The sequence below is a fragment of the Stegostoma tigrinum genome, chromosome 16, assembly GCF_030684315.1.
Source record: "Stegostoma tigrinum isolate sSteTig4 chromosome 16, sSteTig4.hap1, whole genome shotgun sequence".
NCBI lineage: Eukaryota > Metazoa > Chordata > Chondrichthyes > Orectolobiformes > Stegostomatidae > Stegostoma > Stegostoma tigrinum.
This window is the reverse complement of record NC_081369.1, coordinates 27237330-27258439: the sequence shown is the minus strand read 5'-3', so window position 1 is coordinate 27258439 and position 21110 is coordinate 27237330. Positions and strand designations below refer to the sequence as shown.

Genomic DNA, 21110 nt, shown 5'->3' with positions numbered 1-21110 from the left:
TATGCAGATGATTCATTTAAATGCACGTCTCCTTTAAATATTTTTGCTTGATCTTACATGACTTAAATGTGTTGACTTATGTGCTTTGGACCTTTGCTTGTCACATGGTCTTGTAACTTTCAGGGAGCATGTGTTAAAATATTTTATAGTATGAGATGTTCTTTATTCAGTGTAGAGGTGGTATTGTGGTGGGAATGTCACTGCACTAATAATCCAGTGGCCCACTCCAATGTTCTAGAGATGAGAGTTCAAATCCCATATGTGGTAGATGGTGAAATTTGCTTTCAACGTTTTAAAACAAAAGATAGGCATTCTTCGAAACGCAAAAGAATACAGGCCCAGTTTCCCCAATCTCTCTGCATAGGACAGACACACTAACTTGGGAGCAAGTTGGGTGAATCTTTATCACACACCCTTCAGGGCATTAATGTTCGTCCTGAGAGAAGACCAAAACTGCACATAGTACTCCAAGTGGAGTCTAACTAAGCTTCTCAGTGACGTCTCATCTGAATGGTGTCACCTTTGACAGTGTAGCACACTTATAGTTCGGCAGTGAATTTTCCGCTCAACATTTCTGCCTGTGCTCCTGGCTTCTACGTGAATGTACTACCAAATGAGCCAAGCCTATATCTGTGGCATGGGGCTCAGATAGCTCAGTTGGTGAAGTATAGCCCTTGTCATCTGAGGATCCAGTGTTCAAGTCCCTGTTTAAGCATTAATGTTCTTGTGGTGCATTGGGTAGTGTCCCTATCTCAGCTAGGAGTCCTGGTTTCAACCCCCATTTGTCTCAAACGTGTATCTTAACCTCTGGAGCTGATTGGACCCGTTCCTGGGCCTCCTGATTCAGAGGCAGGATCGCTAACGCTGCACCAAAAGACCCCTCTCATAACATAAATAGGCTTATTAAAGTAAGTACGCATGTGGTTTTAGTTCATTCAGTCAGAATCAATAGGTATCAATCTTTCAAGTTTAAATATGCTGCCAGCTGGTAAGCAAACATAGAGGCATTTGAAATATTCAAATTGGAACTAGGTCAATTTGTGGTTACTGATAGCAGATTAACGTTTGGAGTAGAAAACCTCAAAAATAATCTCCCCCACGTTGTGAGGAAGATTATCTATTCCTGCATGTCTTTAACATCTGGTAGAAGCAGCCTACCTATGGGTCTGCTGGACTGTATTAACCCTGTTCTCCGTCCATTGAAAAAACACACACTGGCCTCAATACAGACCCACTGTAATGTTCTGGCCAAGGTCAAAAATGGGGAGAGGGTGGGTGACGTGATTGGCCGAAATTCAGGATTTGCTACTTGAAGCTACAGTTCCACTCTCTTGTCAGTATTCCTGATGTGACTTCTCATGCTTATAAATATTTGGTTATAAAATAAACTGTATTTACAAGTGAAAGAGCTGATTCTTTTGACCTCCTCCTCCATCTTAGATGTTAACAATTCATGGCAAAGGCCTGAAAATAAATGTACGGAGGAGTCAAAGAATTTTGAGAAGAAAACCCGTGCTCCCCTCAGGTAATGAAAGAAAAGCTTTCCATTTCTTCTCGAAATGTTAAACTCACTGACATTTAGACAGTCTCTGTGATCACCGTTTACTTATGATGATGTTGGATGATCTTTATTTCATGTTATTGCTTTACAACCCCATTTATTCTACACTGAAATGTCCCTACAATATAAAAATTAATTGCATCAGTGCTTCACAGTTTACCACGATGTATGTTGATATCCTATAAAAATTATTGTCATCTTTTGCCTGCAAAAACTGATTGACAAACAACTTGAATACTGCCTGGATTAAATTTCCTATGCAATGAGTATATATCAAGTTACTCTCTTTCAGACGTCACAACAGTGACCAGCATCCCCCACAAAATAACTGCCATCGCCACTGTGTGGATGAAAACATAGAAAGGAGAAACCATTACCTTGACTTGGCAGGGATAGAAAACTACACCTCAAAATTTGGACCAGGTACAAGAATCTAAATTGGAACAGAAAAAAGATATTGTAATTCTTTTGCAGGAGACATGTGGCTACTTATTTCTGTGTTTCGACATCAAGGGTAGATTTCAGTTCTCGGCTGGAATGCATCAGCCAATCCCCATTTGTGCCAAAAGAAATTTTACCTGCTTCGAGGGCCATTGCATTATTTGTCATGTTTGTGCCTGGCTACTGTGCTAATTGGGTACTCTTGTACTCTGGGCAAGTGCAGTATCAGATGTCTGAGCCAGGTCATGAGTGCATTATCTCTCCCTCTTTCGATCCATTTCCCATGGGTCTGTCTGACCACTGATATCCAGTGGCCATACTGGGTTGGATGGGACTACTTGTACAAGTGGTTACAATCTTGGCTTACATGAACAAGTAGGAGACATGTTACAGCACAGAGGATAGCCTGGAGGTTGTATATTTTTAGGTTATTACATATACCTCACAAGCACTGGTTCGTGAGCAATATTGATCAGACAAATTAGAGCAAGCATTGTGTGGGGGGGAGAAAAGCATAAAGTCAGGGCAAGCAACAAAATGCAAAGATGGACTTGGCATTTGGGCCCTAATAAATAACATCTTTAAGTTTTAGACTGATCTTAAGTGTTTATTCCACAGGTTCACCTCCAGTGGCATCTCGAAAGGAAAATCATGTGAAAGCTTCTCAACATGCCAGATCCCGTTCCCATGATCCTGAGGTCATGCACAGTCACCATAGGCGATCTCAAACTGTGGATGCAGGGCACAGTCACCTTAATCATTCTTCATACACTCGGATGATTGAATTACAGCAAAGACTACGTAATCAGGATAGTAGCAAGCACTTAGTCAAGTCGCCGAGACCCCTGAGCAAAAATATGATGGCGTCAGTCCAGGCTGGAAGGATTGGCAAGAACAAGTCTTCACAGAGCCCCTACATGCCACTGACCTCCACTCCTGTTGTAGTCAGCCCAAATATTCCATATCTACCCATGCAGCTTGGTCAACAACATCAACAGAGTCACAAGAAACACAAACAAAGATCTAAGGATAACCATCAAGTGTATAAAGCCTTCCAGCCCCCTTCAAGAGTAGTAGAGCAAGAGCATGTGAGGGATTTGCCTTCCCTTATGCTATACGAAGGCCATGTTGGTCGGATTGTTCAGAGACATGAACATCATCACCACCATGAACATCATCACCACTACCATCATTTCTACCAGACATGAACAGGGAAGACCAGGATATTCAATAAGAACTAAAAGCCACAATATTCAGTTTGAAGGAGAGATTTCTGACTGGATTTTATCACCTTCAGTCCACACAGTATTGTTGATATTAATTATAAGATGCAAAGTTCATTACTTTGACAGTGAATAATAATGACATGAAGTGAAACTCGAAGACTTTTGAACAGCTGGCTACCTCTCGTGTTAATTCAGATTTTATTTTCTTTAACCTTTAAAATGTGCCACCGGGGGTTTTAATGTCCTGCATACTTGTAACTTTTTTGTGTTGTCCGGAGTATCATTTGCATTTCTGTATATGAAATATTTTCTGTACTAAGATTCATGTTAACCATATTTGACAACTCTACAGTTGTTATAATACTGTAGTTTTAATTCTTCCTTCTGGAGTCAAATTGTTTTCTACCTTTTTGAGATGTAGCCTAAAGGAAAGAAACGCTGCTAAGTGTTCTGAAAGATTTGTGCTGAGATATGGTGCATTTTTTTCGTACCTTATTTGATTGTTTAAATTCATTTTCTTTCTGGTGAACAGTTGTTGATTTTGAATGTTTTGTGACTGAACACCAGTTCGAATTCTTTTGAAATATCAAAGACAGTGGCATGTCTCCCAGGTTGGTTCTAATCTGACTGCATATATGTGGAGTGAATGGCTTAGTCAAATCTGTGCATAATTTTTCAAAACTTTGTGCAGTAGTTAGTGCACAGTGTTGCACATTGGAGGCTTACCGTCTAAAGTTCTTGGATGTCGTCACTCACATGCGTTTCAGAAATGTATGCAGTGGAAGTTCTAAGAATGTGTATGAATGCAACTAACCCCAATATTATAGCACTGAAATTCTGTCACTCCAGTCCCACCAACTGGAGAAATTCAAGGTCACCATAACAGTTGACCCTGTGTTATGGGACTGTGTGACACCGAAGGTGCAATGCTCTATACACATTTCAGAGAAGTTAACAAGTATATATTCTATCTCAGGTGCATTTTCTTTTAAAACTGTGGTTTGACTTTTTCTTGAAATAGAAGTCTTTTCTGAGAGGAATGACAATGGACTTCTTCATGAGTGGTGCACAGGGAAGATGGGACACAACTTGATACAGCCAACTTCAGTTTTCAAGTAGTGTCTCTAACTTTTATTGAACTAGCATAGGAGATAATCAAATGAAGATACCTCACCTATAATGATATTCAGAAGCCTGTTGGGAGTTAGTTGTGGTGAGTCTTTTGCACAAATGGAAGAAGGCTGTGAACGAGTGAGATATCCTGATAATTGTATAGTGTCTCAACTGTACCACAGAGGAATTCTACAACACTGCATGCTGCTGTTGATGATTAAATGTTCAGCCCTTTACACACAGCAATGAAGATGTCCCTGCAAAAAAAATCAGTTTTGCATCAGAAAAAGCTTAGTAGTAAATTTCAATGCTTGTTTCAGATCAGAAATTGATTAGAGAATTATTCTTGTATTAAGCAGCAAAATAAACTTAAATCACACGGTAGACTATTGTTACCGTTAAGGTCATGTGATGTATTACCAATAATGATTGATTTTGGGGAGGATAACCTTTTACAGTCCGCTTGGAAATTGTGTCAGTTAAACTGACACAGCTTTGTGTGTTATGCAGAGTAGAACAACACAGACTGAAGTAGGTATGTTTACCCCATGTTCACATTTATTCTGATATATCACCTGCAGTACGTTGCTGTGTGAATTGGGCTTTCTTTCACAGCTGTGAAAAAAGACACGTCCAGTTTCTATAGGCGTGAAAAGACAGTGCCGTGGGCAGTGAAATCACCACTCTCAAATTATAGAAGGAAATGTTTAAAGAATATGCTGTTTTATTGCAACAACGTCCTTGAAGAAAAAATTCTAAGCATATTTCAAGGATTCTTTTCAGATTTACTAAGGAATTAAGGAGGCCATGAACTTTTTCATTTATATGAACTTAGACAGAGTTGTACCTTGATGCTAGGTATGTTACAAACACTGCTCATGTAGCGGTCTTTCCCTTCTAAGTATACTTTGTATTTATAAAATATATATTGGACTGAAAATGACATGTCTGCTAAGCATATTGGTTTTTTTTGGTGTCATAGTTTTTTTTTAATTATTAGCAATCCTGTGTTAACAAACTTGAGTCTAATGCAATCTTGTTTCCATCACTAGTATATCTTACACATTGTGTACATTCCCAACATGTGTAGTGTTTTCTGACAGCCATGTAGAAGAACAGTGTTTAAATTTGCATTGACTACATATTGTACCATTCAGTTGTAAAACTATTTGTGTAACGCAATCATGTTCCCTTCGGAAATAAGTTTTTTTGGTATCCCTTTAATTAAATATATCTTTTCAGTATTTTGTATAGTATATATAGATGGTTTTGATTAAATGCTTTATTTATTTAATAGTAAAACTGTGCCAACAGGAACCCCTTTTCATTAAAGGTAAATTAGTTAAACACCTCAACAAACCTGTGTCCCAGAGACTAATTATTTGGCATTGTTCAGCAGTATTTCACTATGGGTCCTTGGGGACCAGTGATTTTTGATCTATATGACTTCCCACCATTTTGGCAATTCTGCAGACCCTCATGAGACCCAATAAGAAATATTGTATACACTGTCACAAAGTTTTTACATTATTTATCTCGCAAAAAAAAGGAACATTTGGACACGAGGCCTGCAAGTCAATCAAAGACATAAACTGCTAATGTGAGTGTGAGTCGCCATTGTCTTACCAGACCATAGAGCTGCTCTCTCATTAGGGAAAGAGATGACTGGTGGTGATTTAACTTAAGGGCCACCATACCTCTGGTGCAGGGACAGTTTGAGGAAACGTCTTCAGTGTAATTATGGTTACTAAGAACCAAATTTTATAGGTTTATGATTTTGGAGGCTAGTTATTGTTTAGTATTGTCATTATTTAAAATATGTTACTGTTCTTCATTTTGAGAAGAGAATATTGAACAGTACTAAATATAAATATAAAATATAAATGATGAAAGTGCTTAAAGTTCCAAATTGGCTTCTTTGAATGTAGTCACTTGAGTCTATTGAAGTATCAAAATTGGGAACCCACAAGCAACCAGAATTCAACACCTAATCAGTCTTTTTTTTGTATTTACAATAGATTGCAAGTGCATCTGGAATAGTTTGTGCACAGCAATTGGTAATTGTTGTGAAATAACATTAAATGAAAGGGGACCTATTGGAAGTACAGAATCATGAAAATTATGTTTACAAAAGTAACACTTACAAATTGTACATAGCAATACGTAGTGAATTATTTTAGAGATATAAATAAATTATAATCAATTAAAGTTTTTGAGAATTTGATTTATCAGGCTCATTTTAATCTTATAGGGTAACCATATGTTCATCGAGAGCAATATAACCAACGATTAAAGAAACTAATTTGAGACATTTGAATAGTTGATACAGCATCAAAAGCAAGTGCTGTTATTACAAAAATAATTAATGTTTTTAGATTTTTGTATCTTTTTGTCTACTTCTGTTTTCAATTTAACATTTTCGTCAATGCCAATGATTTCAGGAACACCGGCTGGAGATATTACTGAGGTCGAAAGCGAATGAACGAGAGATTAATATTATGAGAGCACAATCGATTAACATGACTATTGTAAATGCTTCAAACATGTTTAGTATGAACTGATAAGAATTGAGTTTTCCATTATATCATTCTCAATCCATTCTCCAAACTAGCTCCCCCATACCGACAACGTACTCATTTAAGAAACCTTTAATCGATATTGGACAAATGAATTCCCGATGGTGTCATTCAATCACCATTAAGCTAGTAAGTAATTGCTGTTGTATACTTTTCAATCAGTTAAGTTAGACCCATCTTTAACAAAGATTATAAATTTTGTTGGCTGGGAAATCTGTATCATAGCCTGCAGTTTCAACTTGTATCCTAAGGCAGTATGTATTATTGTAGGTTATGCAACAGGCTACAATCTTATACAAGTATAACACTGCTTGTTATACAGACTGAACTGTATATAAACCGAAGAATGGGGCTGAGCTGCATGTACACTAACAGTGTTTAGATTTGGGGAAAAAAATGTTTTCATTGTAGCCTCCAGATAAAATGTAACTCACTTTTCAGTTTTGCCTGTTAAAATAACACCTTCAGTCAGATGATATCCACAAACCAAATGGTTCATTAGGGAGAACCCTTTGGTAGAATAAAATGTACTTTACTGACTCTTGATTACAGTGGCAATCCCAATACTCCTCGAACTCCCCAAGCCTGTATAAGCAGATGGCATCCTTCATAAAATAGTGAGATTTTAACTCATTTAACACATTTTCAGTTGATCTGATTTACAACTGATCCCAATTATGTTTGTCCAAGTGTCATGCAGTGGTTCAACTAGATGTATCTCTTTTTTTAAAAAAAGTGCTTTATTCCTTAAATATACACTGTTGAATAGTTTACTATCAAAGTGAGCTTGTAATTGTCATTGGATAGCAAAATCAACAACCTGTTTCATCACTTTGCTAATGATTGAGTGTAGACTAATGGGGTAGTAATTGATTGGATTTGCCCTGCTTTTTGTGGACAGGACAATTTTCCACATTGTCATATGGATGCCAGTATTGTAGTTGTACTGGAATAGCATGACTTAGGGCGTGACTAATTCTGGCACATACCTTCAGATTTATCATGGAAAGTTTTTGCAATATCTATTGTCTCCAGCCAATTCTTGATATCGAGAATGGCATTTCAAATTAGTTGTAAACTGATACCTGTGATGCTGAATATCTCTGGAGGAATCTACATAGATCAATAGCTTGGCAGTTTTAGCTGCAGATGGATGCAAATGCCTTCTGCCTTGTTTTTCCATTGATATGTTGGACTCCCCCATCATTTGAAGTTAGGAATATCTGTGGAGTCTCCACCTTCTGCTAGTTGTTTATTGTTCACCACCATTGATGATTGGATGTGGCAGGATTGCAGATCTCAAATCTAATCCGTTATGGGATCACGTAGCCCTGTCTATCCGATACTGTTTCTGCTGTTTCGCATAAACGTAGGTCTGTGTTGTAGCTTCACCATGTTGACACTCGTGTGACTAATGCTACTTTTGGCATGCAGCCCTGCTCTCTTCTTTCAACATTTATTGATCCCCTGCCTTGGTGGGAGTGGTAGAGTGAGTGATTGGTCAGACCTTCAGTCCACAGATTGATGGTTGCCTGCAATTCTGCTGCTGCTGATGGCCCACAGGGTCTCATAGAGGTCCTAGGCCTATTTGAAGGCTATTCCATTTAGTGCAATGATACTACCACCAAACACGACGAAGGCTCTGCTCATTGTGAAGGTGGGACTTTTCCTTCATGTTGACTATGCAGTGTTCACTCCCTCCAATACTGTTCTGGAGAGATGCATCTGCATGAGGGAGATTGAATACAAGGTCAAGTAGATTTTTCCCCTCGTAGCAGATCCTGTCTAGTAGCTCTAGCCTTTAGAACCCAGCCAGTAGTCATGCTAACAAGCCACAGCTAGTGATGGACATCCCCAACTCCGAATACATTCTTGTGCCCTTGACACTGCAGTGCTTCCTCTGATGTATTAATTCATTACCTAGAGGAACAGTACATGGTAATTGTAAGAGTTTGACGTAAATGTTTGATCTAATGACATGAGACTTTATTGAGTTAGGAGTCCATATCAAAAACAGTCTGGCTAACTCCCTGTGCCTGAATATATCCCGCTGTTCCACCACCTCTGGCAGGCCTGTCCCACAGTTGGAATAGGACACGGGATGGTGAAGGTGGTGTCTGGAACATAGTGATAGTCGTGGAATCAATTCTTACAGACAATGTCAAAGTATTGCTTGACCAGTCTGTGGGACAGCTGTGCTAATTTTGTCAAAAGCCCTTTGCATTAGTTAGAAATGCCACACCTTCTGGTGTTGGGGCCTTAGCTATTTGCAAACTAAATCGATGACGTGAATAAAGAGACCAGATTTATGGCAGCTAAACTTGTGGATGATACAAAGATAGGTAGGAATGAAAGTTGTCGAGAGGACATAGAGTCTACAGAGATTTAGGTAGGCTACATGAGTTGTGCAATCCCTTTCTATTCAAGAAAGTTGTGTGAGTGAGTTAATATTTGGCTAATGGATTTTAGTATGAGAAAAACAGAAGTTGACTACTTTGTCAGAATGAATAGAAAAGCAGCATATTATTTGAATAGAGAGAATTTGCAGAAGTCTGTGGTACAGAGGAATCTGGGTTTCCTGTTTGTGAATCACAAAAAGATGGTATGTAGAGCAGCAAACGATTAGGATGGTGAATGGCTTGTTGGCATTTATTAAAAAGGGATTTGCATATGAAAGTATGAAATTGTTGCCACAACTGTTCACTTTTATACACAATCTTAAACTGCATTTGGAATACAGTGAACTGTTTTGGTCTAAGATAACAAAGTGTGGAGCTGGATGAACACAGCAGGCCAAGCAGCATCTCAGGAGCACAAAAGCTGACGTTTCAGGCCTAGACCCTTCATCAGAGAGAGGGATGGGGAGAGGGAACTGGAATAAATAGGGAGAGAGGGGGAGGCGGACCGAAGATGGAGAGAAAACAAGATAGGTAGAGAGGAGAGTAGAGGTGAGGAGGTAGGGAGGGGAAGGTGGACAGGCCAAGGAGGCGGGATGAGGTGGTAGGTAGGAAATGGAGGTGCGGCTTGATGTGGGAGGAAGGGGTGGGTGAGAGGAAGAACAGGTTAGGGAAGCAGAAACAGGCTGGGGCTGGTTTTGGGATGCAGTGGTGGGGGGGGGGGGGGGTGGGGGTTTGGTCTAATTACCTAAAGGATAGAATTGCCTCAGAGATGGGTCAGAGAAGGTTCACTCATGCAATTCCTTGGATGAAGGAGTCATCTTTTGATGAAAAAAAATTAAACAAGCTAAGTCTATAGCCATTAGAGGTTAGAGGAATGAGGTGATCTTTTTGAAAAATATAACATCATGAAGGGCCCTAACAGAGATGCTGAGAGAATATTTCGCTTGTAGAGGGTACCTGGAACATGAGACAGTTTTAAAATTAGTTACCTCCCTTGAGAGACTGAGATGAGGTTTTGTTTCTTAGAAAATGATCAGTCTAAGGAATTCTCTGCCCCAGTAGTGATCGAGTTTTTTTCAAAACTGAACTAATGTTTTTTTTTTGATCAACACAGAAGTGAGGATTTATGAGAATGGATAAATTTCATATAGCAGAGCAGGGTCATGGTTTAAATATATAATTTTTGCTTCTAATTATTTTGTTCTTATTCTCTTAGTGATCTTAAATCTTCTAACACAAATAATTGAAATTATTATTTCATGTACAGTCATGGATACAAATAGTTCTGAGGTGGTTTTGAGCTATTAATTTGTCATTTCTGTAGCTCTGAGCCAAAAATATCAGGCAGGATTCATGGACATCTTGGAAATTATCCTGTCACAATCCAGAAATGAAATGTGAGAGCTCTTTGCTTGTCATCTTTGTCACAATGCCAGCCACTTGCATGATTTACCCAAGGCACTGCAGGATGTTGGATACATGATATTTATGGTAAAGCGCAGAAGTTGGTGGCAACACCACTATGACATTTCCAAAACCCTGAATGGATTACATATCAGGGATAGTAGGAACTGCAGATGCTGGAGAAACTGAGATAACAAGGTGTCAAGCTGGATGAACACAGCAGGCCAAGCAGCATCAGAGGAGCAGGAAAGCTGCCATTTCGGGCCTAGACCCTCCTCCAGAAATGGGGAAGGGGGAGGCGGACAGAAGATAGGTGGAGAGGTGACAGGCAGGTCAAAGAGGCGGGGGGGTGGAGCCAGTAAAAATGAGTGTAGGTGGGGCATTAGGGACAGGATAGGTCAGTCCAGGGAGGATGGACAGATCAAGGGGGTGGAATGAGGCTAGTAGGTAGGAAATGGGAGTGGTTCTTGAGGTGGGAGGAGGCCTTATCTCGCCCCCTTGACCTGTCTGTCCTCACTATTTATTTCAGAACCCCGTTCCCCCTCCCCCATTTCTGTTGAAGGGCCTAGGCCCGAAATGGCAGCTTTCCTCCTCCTCTGGTGCTGCTTGGCCTGCTGTGTTCATCCAGCTCTACACCTGGATTAAATATCAACAAGAAATGACTACCTGACACTGGAGCACCCATGCCTTTAACAGGGTAGTGCCCATCCACAAAGGCTGCCAGTCAATCATTGGACTAGCAGCTTTCCAGTCCCAATAGGGGCATTGTAAGTATTGGTTACTGCTGGCATTGTGGCTAGCCCAGGGTCTATGACAGTGGAGGAGCTCTTAGAACAATGAGCCAAGCTCTTTGGGATCAGGCCCAGGCAAAGGGAAAGAGGCTATTGTGAGGTTAGACGGCTATTTTCAGCAAGTGTGACATTTGTGCCCGAGAGTTTGCCCAATCAGAAAAGGTCCAATTCCTATTAAAGTTTGTAGCAAGCCCCCCAAAATTTATTTAAACCAAATCCCAAATAATTAGCCACTAACAGGACTCGAGGGGACTTTAGGTGGGAAGTTTATCTGCAGCCTTCAGCACTTCTGACTTAATCCAGGAGACCTATGAAGGTGACGATCTTTATATCTCTCACTTGCTGTCTTGATTGTATAATCCACCCCAGGTTCCTGGGGAGAAATTTGCCATGCCCTTGGTATCTAGCTAACTCCCTTAATGCACTGCAAATTGCAGGAGTACCCAGCACCTTTTACTTACAATCAAGTGCACATCCACACAAATCCAATATGTGCTGCTAAATAATGAGGTTGAGTTTTGATTCATATTTAACATAACTTTTTTAGTTGTTTTGCTAAGCTATTACGTATGATGCATTGTGTTATTTTCCAGTGGGAAATTGAGGAACATTAAAAAAAACCTCATCAAACTAGAGTGGCATTTTTTGTATTTTGGAAGAATCAACTTAAATTGGCCACTTGCCCTCCAGATCCTGTTTCAGACCAGTTTGATTAAATCTTTTGTAAGCCTTCAGATAATCTTGCTGTGTAGAAATTCTACTTAACTGAAGACAGGTTTTGCAAACTGTGCAATGTCTGAAAGGGTAAAGGTTTCATTCAATGTGACCTTTTCCTAATTCTCACATTATCTGAATACTGTTTAAAAAAATTACATCCTTTGAGGATTACAAAGGATGTAGTTTAACCTGTACACCATGAAATGAAGGATTATATTAACAGCAATTTAATGATTTGTAGTATGGATATATTGCTAAAATCATAGATGTGAAAATATTTTTAAATTTCATTACATCTTCTCCTTTTGCAGAAGTTCAGCGGCAAGAATCTATTTATGCTGTATCAAATTTAGTTTTTCACTGCTGAATTTGTAACAGCTTAAACCTATATATTATTAATTTTTGAAAAGGTTTGCTGTCATTCTATCTAAAACTCCATCCACAATCAATTTTAACTAAATTCATTAACCTCTTATCAGTGTCTCCAAAACATATTATTCCTGTTCATTCCAAATAGTTTAATGAACAAAATTCAATACCCACATCAATTTGTAAGATGCTTTGGATTATATGGCACCTTTTATGAATTGGTGCCAAAAATCCACAAACTGCTTTTAAGTGTATGGGAGAAGATTTATCCTGTGACGTGTGTAACAATAAGCAATTAACATTAACATACTGTTTCTCTCAATAAATGAAGGGTAAATGCATATAACGTTAACAAAGCTCTCTATAACAGCAGTCACTTTAAATACAATTTTACTGTTATAAAATATCCCAACATGCCTGACTGATTGCAATAAGACCAAACCAAAGTTACTACAGGCAGAACCCAGGTTGCAAACAGTTCCATTCTTGAGTCCATTTGTAAGTTGATTTGTATGCAAGTCAGGATCCCATGCACAACAATATAAAGTGCTATCTGCAGTAGAGGAAATGTTCATGTTTCTGATATTTAAAATTACACCGATATGCGATCGCATTTGTAAGTTTATGCATTTGTAGGTCAGACATTTATAATTCGGGGACCCCCCTGTATATTGTCATTTTTATTAAGATATTGGTTGAGAAATGTGATGGCTAACCATGTGCAGTAGTTGGTTACTGATTTAAAAGGCGTATTTAAACCAATCTACTATTGATGACTGACAGTTCTTCTGGTGTAGTGATGATACCCCTACTCTGGACCAGAGGTTGGTTCAAATCCCATCTGCTCCACAGGTGAGTCATAATGTGTCTGAGCAGTTGGACTCAAAATATTTAGTGTTTGGAATTGACTTGTCAACAATCAGACCCCGTGCTAAGAGGGAACACTGGCTAATGAATTGAAATGGATTCGAGGATTGGAGTGTTGTATTTACCAAACACTTTTATTCCCCTGCCTCACCCAAACACAGTCTGGCCATGAGTCCAATGGTGACCCCAAGTGTAGCCAGAGGAGAAGATTCCCATCTGCATTGATCGTCTGATGGTGGCTACTTTTTATATTACAAGTTTTTCACAAGTCTTAACAGGATACCTCTACGCTGAGGCATCACTTCTTCACATATCTTCAATTCCCAAATCCACTGGTGGGCTGTTTGTCTTTTACTGCTGGATGGCTTCCTCTTGGTCATCCTAACTCACAGAACTGTCGTCCATCCTTCATTGGACGGGACTCCTGGAGGAAGCCACTCCATTGCCTGCCTCCACACAACTCACTCTTAGTGTCCTGGTGTTGGTATATTTGGGATCCAGGCTTGCATTTCCTCCTGACATTGGGATCTTGTGGCACAAGTGAAAAGTCTGCCCAGTGAGTGATTTTCACCAAAATAAAGTTGTGTTATTCTATATTTTTTCAACATTTTAAAATTTCTATTAATAGTGTCAGACTTGTAGAGTTCGCTTTCAGCTTGTATTAGGTTGATTTGAACAGAAGACTATCCGTCTAGGGTTTAAATGATAGACATGCGGCTAGTTCTCTCAGCCTGTACACTGGGATATATTGAATTACCTGCTTGATATATATCCTGGGGTTTGATTTTAATTTGGAAGCAGCTGAATTGTCGCATTAGCTGTCTGTCAGAGTTTAATGCAAATCAGCTGCTTTGGGGCTCTGGAGAATTCAGAGCTCGATGTTACTTTGAAATCTGATCAGAACTCCCCATAATTTATATGTCAGCAAGGACTTCCAACCTTCTACAGTACAAGTAGAATAGGATAACATAGAATAAAGTTAAAAAAAAGCTGACTGCTGTCTTCAATGCTTCTATTTTTGAAATAAAGTAATATTTTGGGTATTATGCTTAGTTTCTTTGTAATTTAGTACTAACAACATTATTATCAGCATCATATGGAAATATTCATTAAGTGTGAAGATGGTTATGAGTTGCAGTATGTTGCCAAAATGTGTATTGAGAAACTGATGATATGGCTTGATGTTTGACGTTGTTATTTGACTATACACAATACGTTTTGGCATATTTTCAAACTTGTGTTTGCAATATACTTATCCCTTCTATGGAGCAATGTAATTATGGTGTGTTTTGAGATAAGCTTCATGCAATAAAAGCCATACTATGGAAGAAATAATAGTTGCTGAGATATGTTTGAGGGCCTTTGCCGACAAAGTGTTTTGGTGTTCACAGACACCGTGGATGACTGGACTATTATGAAACACAATTCCCTGTAGATGGAACATGCATAAAACTAAGATCTAATTGCTGTAGTGTTCCTTCTGATAGATATCTATTAGTTTAAAGGAATATGCATTTGGAAGGCAAGAGTGTTGTGCAATGTATATAGGCTTGCTTTGCAATAACCAGCACAGTAGACTGGTGCAATATATTGATGCAGTGTTTATTCAGTTCCTAAGATTCAAAATAACATTGCAACTAGTGGTAAGGTTATAAAATGTATTAAAACATAACTATTTTTCTTAATGTTATATTTGCTCAAGTAGCTAATTAAATCATACTAAGGATAGCAGGATGGGTGCTGTGTCACAGCTGCAGCACGTGGGACCACCTGGTTGCCAATATGATCCAGTGCAAACTGCTGAAAATTCATGAGCTGGAGGCTAAACTACACATACTGGATTGCATCAATGAGGGAGAAAATTACTTGGATTCTTTAACTAAGAGGAAATAAATCCATTTTGGATTGAGTATTCTGATGTGGTCAGTGGTCTTGGGCAAGGAGTGTAACTGTGTATAGAACAGATAAAGTAACACAGAAACAAAAGCAGAGAAGCCTTAACCCTTCCATTGTTCAAACAGGTTTGAAGTTCTTTCAGCTTGTTGGATGAGAAGGGGAGTTGCAGATTGGATGATCTAATCAAGCACAGTAATATGATACAAAAAACTATTCAAATAGTAGGAGGAAACAGGAATGTAGTGGTAGCAGAGGATGGTATAATCAGTGAGTTGACACTATTCACTGGTGCAAAGACCATGCATCTAGATGGCCATTTATTTGCCTAGTGCTAGAGTTCAAGACATCTAGATAGCACTGGAGAGGAAATCTGCAGCGGGAAGATGAGGGTCTAGTTGTCATGGTCCAGGTTTTCTCTCAACAGATGCTTCAAGGCATGTTGTGTTTCTGCAGCACTCTATTGTCAATAAGGGAGATAGATTATTGGCAGAAAAGTTGGAAAGTCAATTCAGTCGTCTCTGCTTCTTGATTCCTATGATGAGATGACTGTTCTTCAGTTAGCCAGGTGCTTGGTGTTCAATTGTCTTTCTCTGGAAGCTCCCACTGACTTGTAAGACATGTGGAATGACTGATTCACGTGGAAAATGTCTCTGCTTTATCAATTTAGAAGTTATATGCTGCAAGCAAGTTAAATAGTTTTCTTCAAGTTTAAACTTTTGTTTTACTTCAGAGAACTGACAGCATCTGCTGTGGAGGACAATTTCAAATCATTCTGTGTGTCTCTGTCTCTCGGTGTGTCCACACCTCTGTAACTTGTTTCCGGTTCCAACCTGATGTCCAGCTCTACACTTTGTTTCTCAGATTCTGCAGCATTATCTCTGATACAATTTTAACCTCACTGCGAAGCCACTTCTAGGGATACCTAACCTTGTAGAAGTTACCATCCTCTCTCTGGACAAACCTCAGTGGATCTCTCTCCCACTGCAACTCTCTTGTAATCTCTTCGGCCTTGAAACTGCTCGACCACGCCCTGAAGCCAACCAGGTACTACAGCCACATCACCTTTCTTAATACCTGCCTACAGAACCAGATCACCCCCAATGGACTACAGTCCACATTCAAGTCACTTATCTTCTCCTCTATTCATCTTAGATCTGTCTCCCCCTCTCTCCCTATTTATTTCAGAATACTCTCACCCTCCCCCTTTTTCTGATGAAGGGTCTAGGCCCGAAACATCAGCTTTTGTGCTCCTAAGACGCTGCTTGGCCTGCTGTGTTCATCCAGCTCCACACTTTGTTATCTCGGATTCTCCAGCGTCTGCAGTTCCCGCTATCTCCGGTTCCAACCTGCTCAATCAGCTGAGAGCCAATCAGTTTCACTTGTCGACAACTCCTAAGCTGCTGATCATTTGTACTTTGCAGGAACCCACAGCTACAAGGAAACAGAGATTGTAACAGATTTCAAATTCCTTTCTGTGAAATCATACAGCCGTCCTGGTAAATTCTTATCTTGAAAAAAAACAGTTCTTTTTCTTGCAGCTCTAAGGATCAAGAAATAAAACAATATGGTTCATACATTGCACAGCAATACAGGAACCTTTTCTTTAATCTTTAAAAAGGCCTTATCAAAACACACACAGCTCTCCAATTTACCTTAATTTTTAAATACCAAATTGACAGAAAGCTTAGACTTGTTTACTGTATTTTAAAAAAATAATCACAATAAAATTCCATTTGCAACATTTGAACTATCAACAAAATCTAATATCTAATATTTCTGTTTTACTCCTTGCTTCCATCATACAGTAAGTACACTTTTCTCCTGACTATCAGCCCTATTGTAATATATTTCCAACACATTGACATTACACACCTCTTGTCCTGAATTCTCACTACATAATTTTCAAAAAATTATTTCGTAGGATATGGTTGTCAGTGGCCAAGCCAACATTTATTGCCCATCCCTAATTATCCAGAGGGCAGTTAAGCATCAACCACAATGCAGCAGGTCTGGAGTTACATGTAGGCCAGACCAAGTAAGTGTTGCAGATTTCCTTCCTTAAAGGACATTAGTGAGATCTTTTTGCCTGGCAATCAGCATTGGTTTTGTGGCCATCGTTAGACTCCTAATTTCAGAGATTTGTTGAATTCAAATTCCACCATTTGCCAGAGTGGGATTCGAACTTATGTCCCCAGAACATTACATGGGTTTCTGGATTTATAGTTTAGTCATAATGTAACTAGGCTATTGCCTCCCCATTCGTGTCATTTAGCTCTTGATTTGATAAGGTCCGGTGAACCATGCTATTAATAGTTCCCAAGAAACAGATAACAACTTTAACACTTTGTCTCCTGCAATAACGTTTTGGATCTTTTTGTGTGTTCTCGTGATCAATATTTCTTCAAGTGATTTTTTTTGCCAACTCTCACACACAGGTCAGTTTGGTCTTGGAAATTAAAGGTAGAGTTTCGAGGTGTAATTTCTAAACTTTGGATTATTAACTTTTTTAAAAATTAATTTGTTGTCCTCTCCCCTCGTGTTAATATGTTCGTTTAGAAGTCCTAAATCCTGCAACTCATTCCAAGTGAATCTAATGGTAAATACTAACAAAGCAATTCATTGAGTCATACGGTCGTACAGCATGGAAACAGACCCTTTGATCCAACTAGTCCAAGGTGACCATAATCCCAAATTAAACCTGTCCCACCTGCTTGTGCTTAGCCCATATCCCTCCAAACATTTCTTATTCATGTACTTATCTAAATGTCTTTTAAACATTGTAACTCTACCCATGTCCATCACTTCTTCTGGAAGTTCATTCCACACACAAACCACCCTGTTTTTTTTAAATGCCCCTTATGTCTTTTTAAATCTTTCTCCTCTCATCTTAAAAATATGCCCCCTAGTCTTGAAATCCCCCAATCTAGGGATAAAGCACCTGCCATTCAGTTTATCTCTACCTCTCATGATTTTATGAACCACTATAAGGTCAGCTCTCAACTTCCTACACTTAGCCTATCCAAACTCTCCTTATAATGCAAATCTTCCATTCCTGGAAACATCCTAGTAAATCTCTTCTGAACCCTTTCTAGCTTAATAATACCGTTTCTTGCACAGAATGATCAAAACTGGACGTAGTGCTCCAGAACAGGCCTCACCAACATTCTGTCTATATAAAGCCCCAACTCCTATACTCAAAGGGCTGAGCAATGAAGACAAGTGTGCCAAACAGCTTCTTAACCATCCTATCTATTTGTTACGCAAACTTCAAAGAATTATGTACCCCTAGGCCATTCTGTTTTACAACAGTACCCAGAGCCCTACTGTTAATTGTGCAAGTCCTGCTTTTGTTTGTTTTACTAAAATGCAATACCTCGCATTTATCCAAATTAAGCTCCATTTTCCACTTTTAGCCCATTGACACAATTGATCAATGTCTCTTTGTAATCTTAGTTAACCTGCTTCCCTGTCCAATTTCAGCGTTGTCCACAAACTTACTAACTGTGCATCTATATTCTCATCTAAATCATTTATGTAAATGACAAACAAAAGTGGGCCCAGCAGATCCCTATGGCACGCTGGTAGTCACAGGCGTCTAGTCTGAAAAACAATCCCCCACCAACACACACTGTCTCTGTTAAGCCAATTTTGTATCCAATTAGTAAGCTAGCCTTGAATCCAATGTGATTTAACTTTACTAATTTGTGTACAATGCGGAGTCTTGTCAAAGATTTATAAAGTCTGAGTAAACAATGTCTACTGCTCTGTCTTCATCAAATGTCTTGGTTACTTCCCTAATCACGTTTGTGAGACACCGTTTTCTCACACAAAACCATGCAGACCATCCCTAGTTATTCCTCACCTCTCCAAATGCTTATAAATTCTATCTTCTACCTGGAAGCTAATCATAATGATTGGCTTTATCATCATCAACTAACTACCGCTTCACAGACCAATCAGCTACTTCTTGCCTGCTGAATTTCACTTTGTCCATGTCCACTCGTGCCAGCCTATCTGCAGTAACCTCCCCGTTCTCCTCAATGAGCAAAAGTATAATCAGTGTTTACAATACTTGTCAGCAACTTGCTTTTAAAATGTGAAGCAATCCCTTCCACAGGCCTTGGTTAAAACGGTCTTTTTTGCGTTTCAGTCTACAATAAGAAATACCAAAACATTACATTTGCTCCAGTGTCTCTCAATACCTTTATTCGTTCAAATATAGAAATAGCTAGAAAAACTCAACAGGTCTAGCTAAATATGTGGGGAGAAATCAGAGTTAATATTTCAGGTCTAGTGACCCTTCTTCAGAACAGTGAGAGGAGTTAAAGGAGAATTTGTTCAGATTGGGGACAAGCTTGGCGCATTGGAGGGGGGCAGTGGTGGATGGGGACAGTTCAGGTGTATTTTCCAGGAAGAAGAGGAGTGCTGTGAGACCATCCTGATGGTGGATGGAGGTGGAATGGGATCGCACATTCATGGTAATGAGGAGCTGGCTGGAGCTTGTGAACTCAATTCTGAAATTGACATCAAGTGTCACAGAATTCACGGTTGTAAGTGGGAAACTTGCACAAAGAGAACAACAACTAAATCGAGATAGGAATAGATGAGTCCTGTGGAACAGGAGCAGGCAGAAACAATTGACCTGCCCAGGCAGTCCTATTTGTGGATTTTTGGGAAGGCAGTAGAAGCGAACTCTGCGGTGTTGGGAGACAATGAGCTTGGAGGGAGTCAGGGAGTGAGCACCAGATGGAATGAGGTTAGTGACTATTATGTACATGGTAGCCTGATGTTTATGGTGGAGCCATGGTCAAGAGGGAGATAGGAGGAGGTATTTGAGAGCTGGCACTCAGCCTCTGCAATGTAGAGGTCAGTCTGCTGGACAACAACAGCACCACCACTGTCACCAGGCTTATTTACAAGATCAGGGTTGGATCTGAGAGCACAGAGTGTAATCAGTTCAGGAAGAGATCGTTGGAATGGTTGAGGGGGGCAGAGAAATTGAGGTGACTAATATTATGTCGACAGTTCTCGATGAGCAAGTTGAGTGCAGGTAAGAAGCCAAAGGAAGGGGTCCAGGTGGAAGGAGAGTGTTGGAGCTGGAGGAAGGGATCTGTGGGATGGGGAGAGGACTCTGTACTCCTGATTCATTGTCTTGATTCAAAGCATAAGGAAACACCTCCTGTTTTGAGACGAATGCTTGAAAATCTCCAGCGGCCTGATTTTCCCTATCAATCTTCAAAAAAGATATTTCATTACTCTTTCAACCATTTTAGTATATTCCAGGAAACACATTTTCTTTGAACCACTGCTACAATTTTAATACCTACGTCCTTTCCATTCACCTCATTTTCTGATAATTCCTTACACACTCCTACTACTGTGATAGGTCACCGAATTAATTGTCACCTGTTGGCTTTGGTATGTTTAATCTTTTTTCAATGAAAATGTGCGTTTGTTCACACTTTTTTTCACTTCCAGCTTCTTTTTATTAATTTGACAGCCTTTTTATCTGTTTTCTAAAACTGGCTCCTCTTCCAACCACAGATTTTTGATTCCTCCTTTCCCTAAGCTGTTTTGTGGCCAACTAAATTTATTTAACTTACCCATCTCTTTGAAATTTAAGTCTTTTTAATTCCATCTCCCTTTGTTTATCTCATTTCTCTTTCTATTTCAAGTCTTTGTATTTGTTTTGAAGTCCAATGTTTTCATTTCTTACTGCATCTTGCGTAATTCCAGTTTGACGTTTCAAT

The 21110-nt window shown here is 39.3% G+C and overlaps 1 protein-coding gene across 1 annotated transcript in view; it reads left to right on the top strand.

Annotated features, from left to right (window-relative positions):
* nkd1 (NKD inhibitor of WNT signaling pathway 1) overlaps positions 1-5585 on the top strand; it is a 99209-nt gene extending 93624 nt beyond the window's left edge. Inside the window, exons 8-10 of the mRNA XM_048547109.2 lie at positions 1441-1525; positions 1854-1984; positions 2621-5585. Coding sequence (XP_048403066.1) covers positions 1441-1525; positions 1854-1984; positions 2621-3210 — 806 coding nt within the window. The 3' untranslated portion in view covers positions 3211-5585. The remainder of the gene's footprint in view (positions 1-1440; positions 1526-1853; positions 1985-2620) is intronic.
* Positions 5586-21110: the final 15525 nt, after the last annotated feature.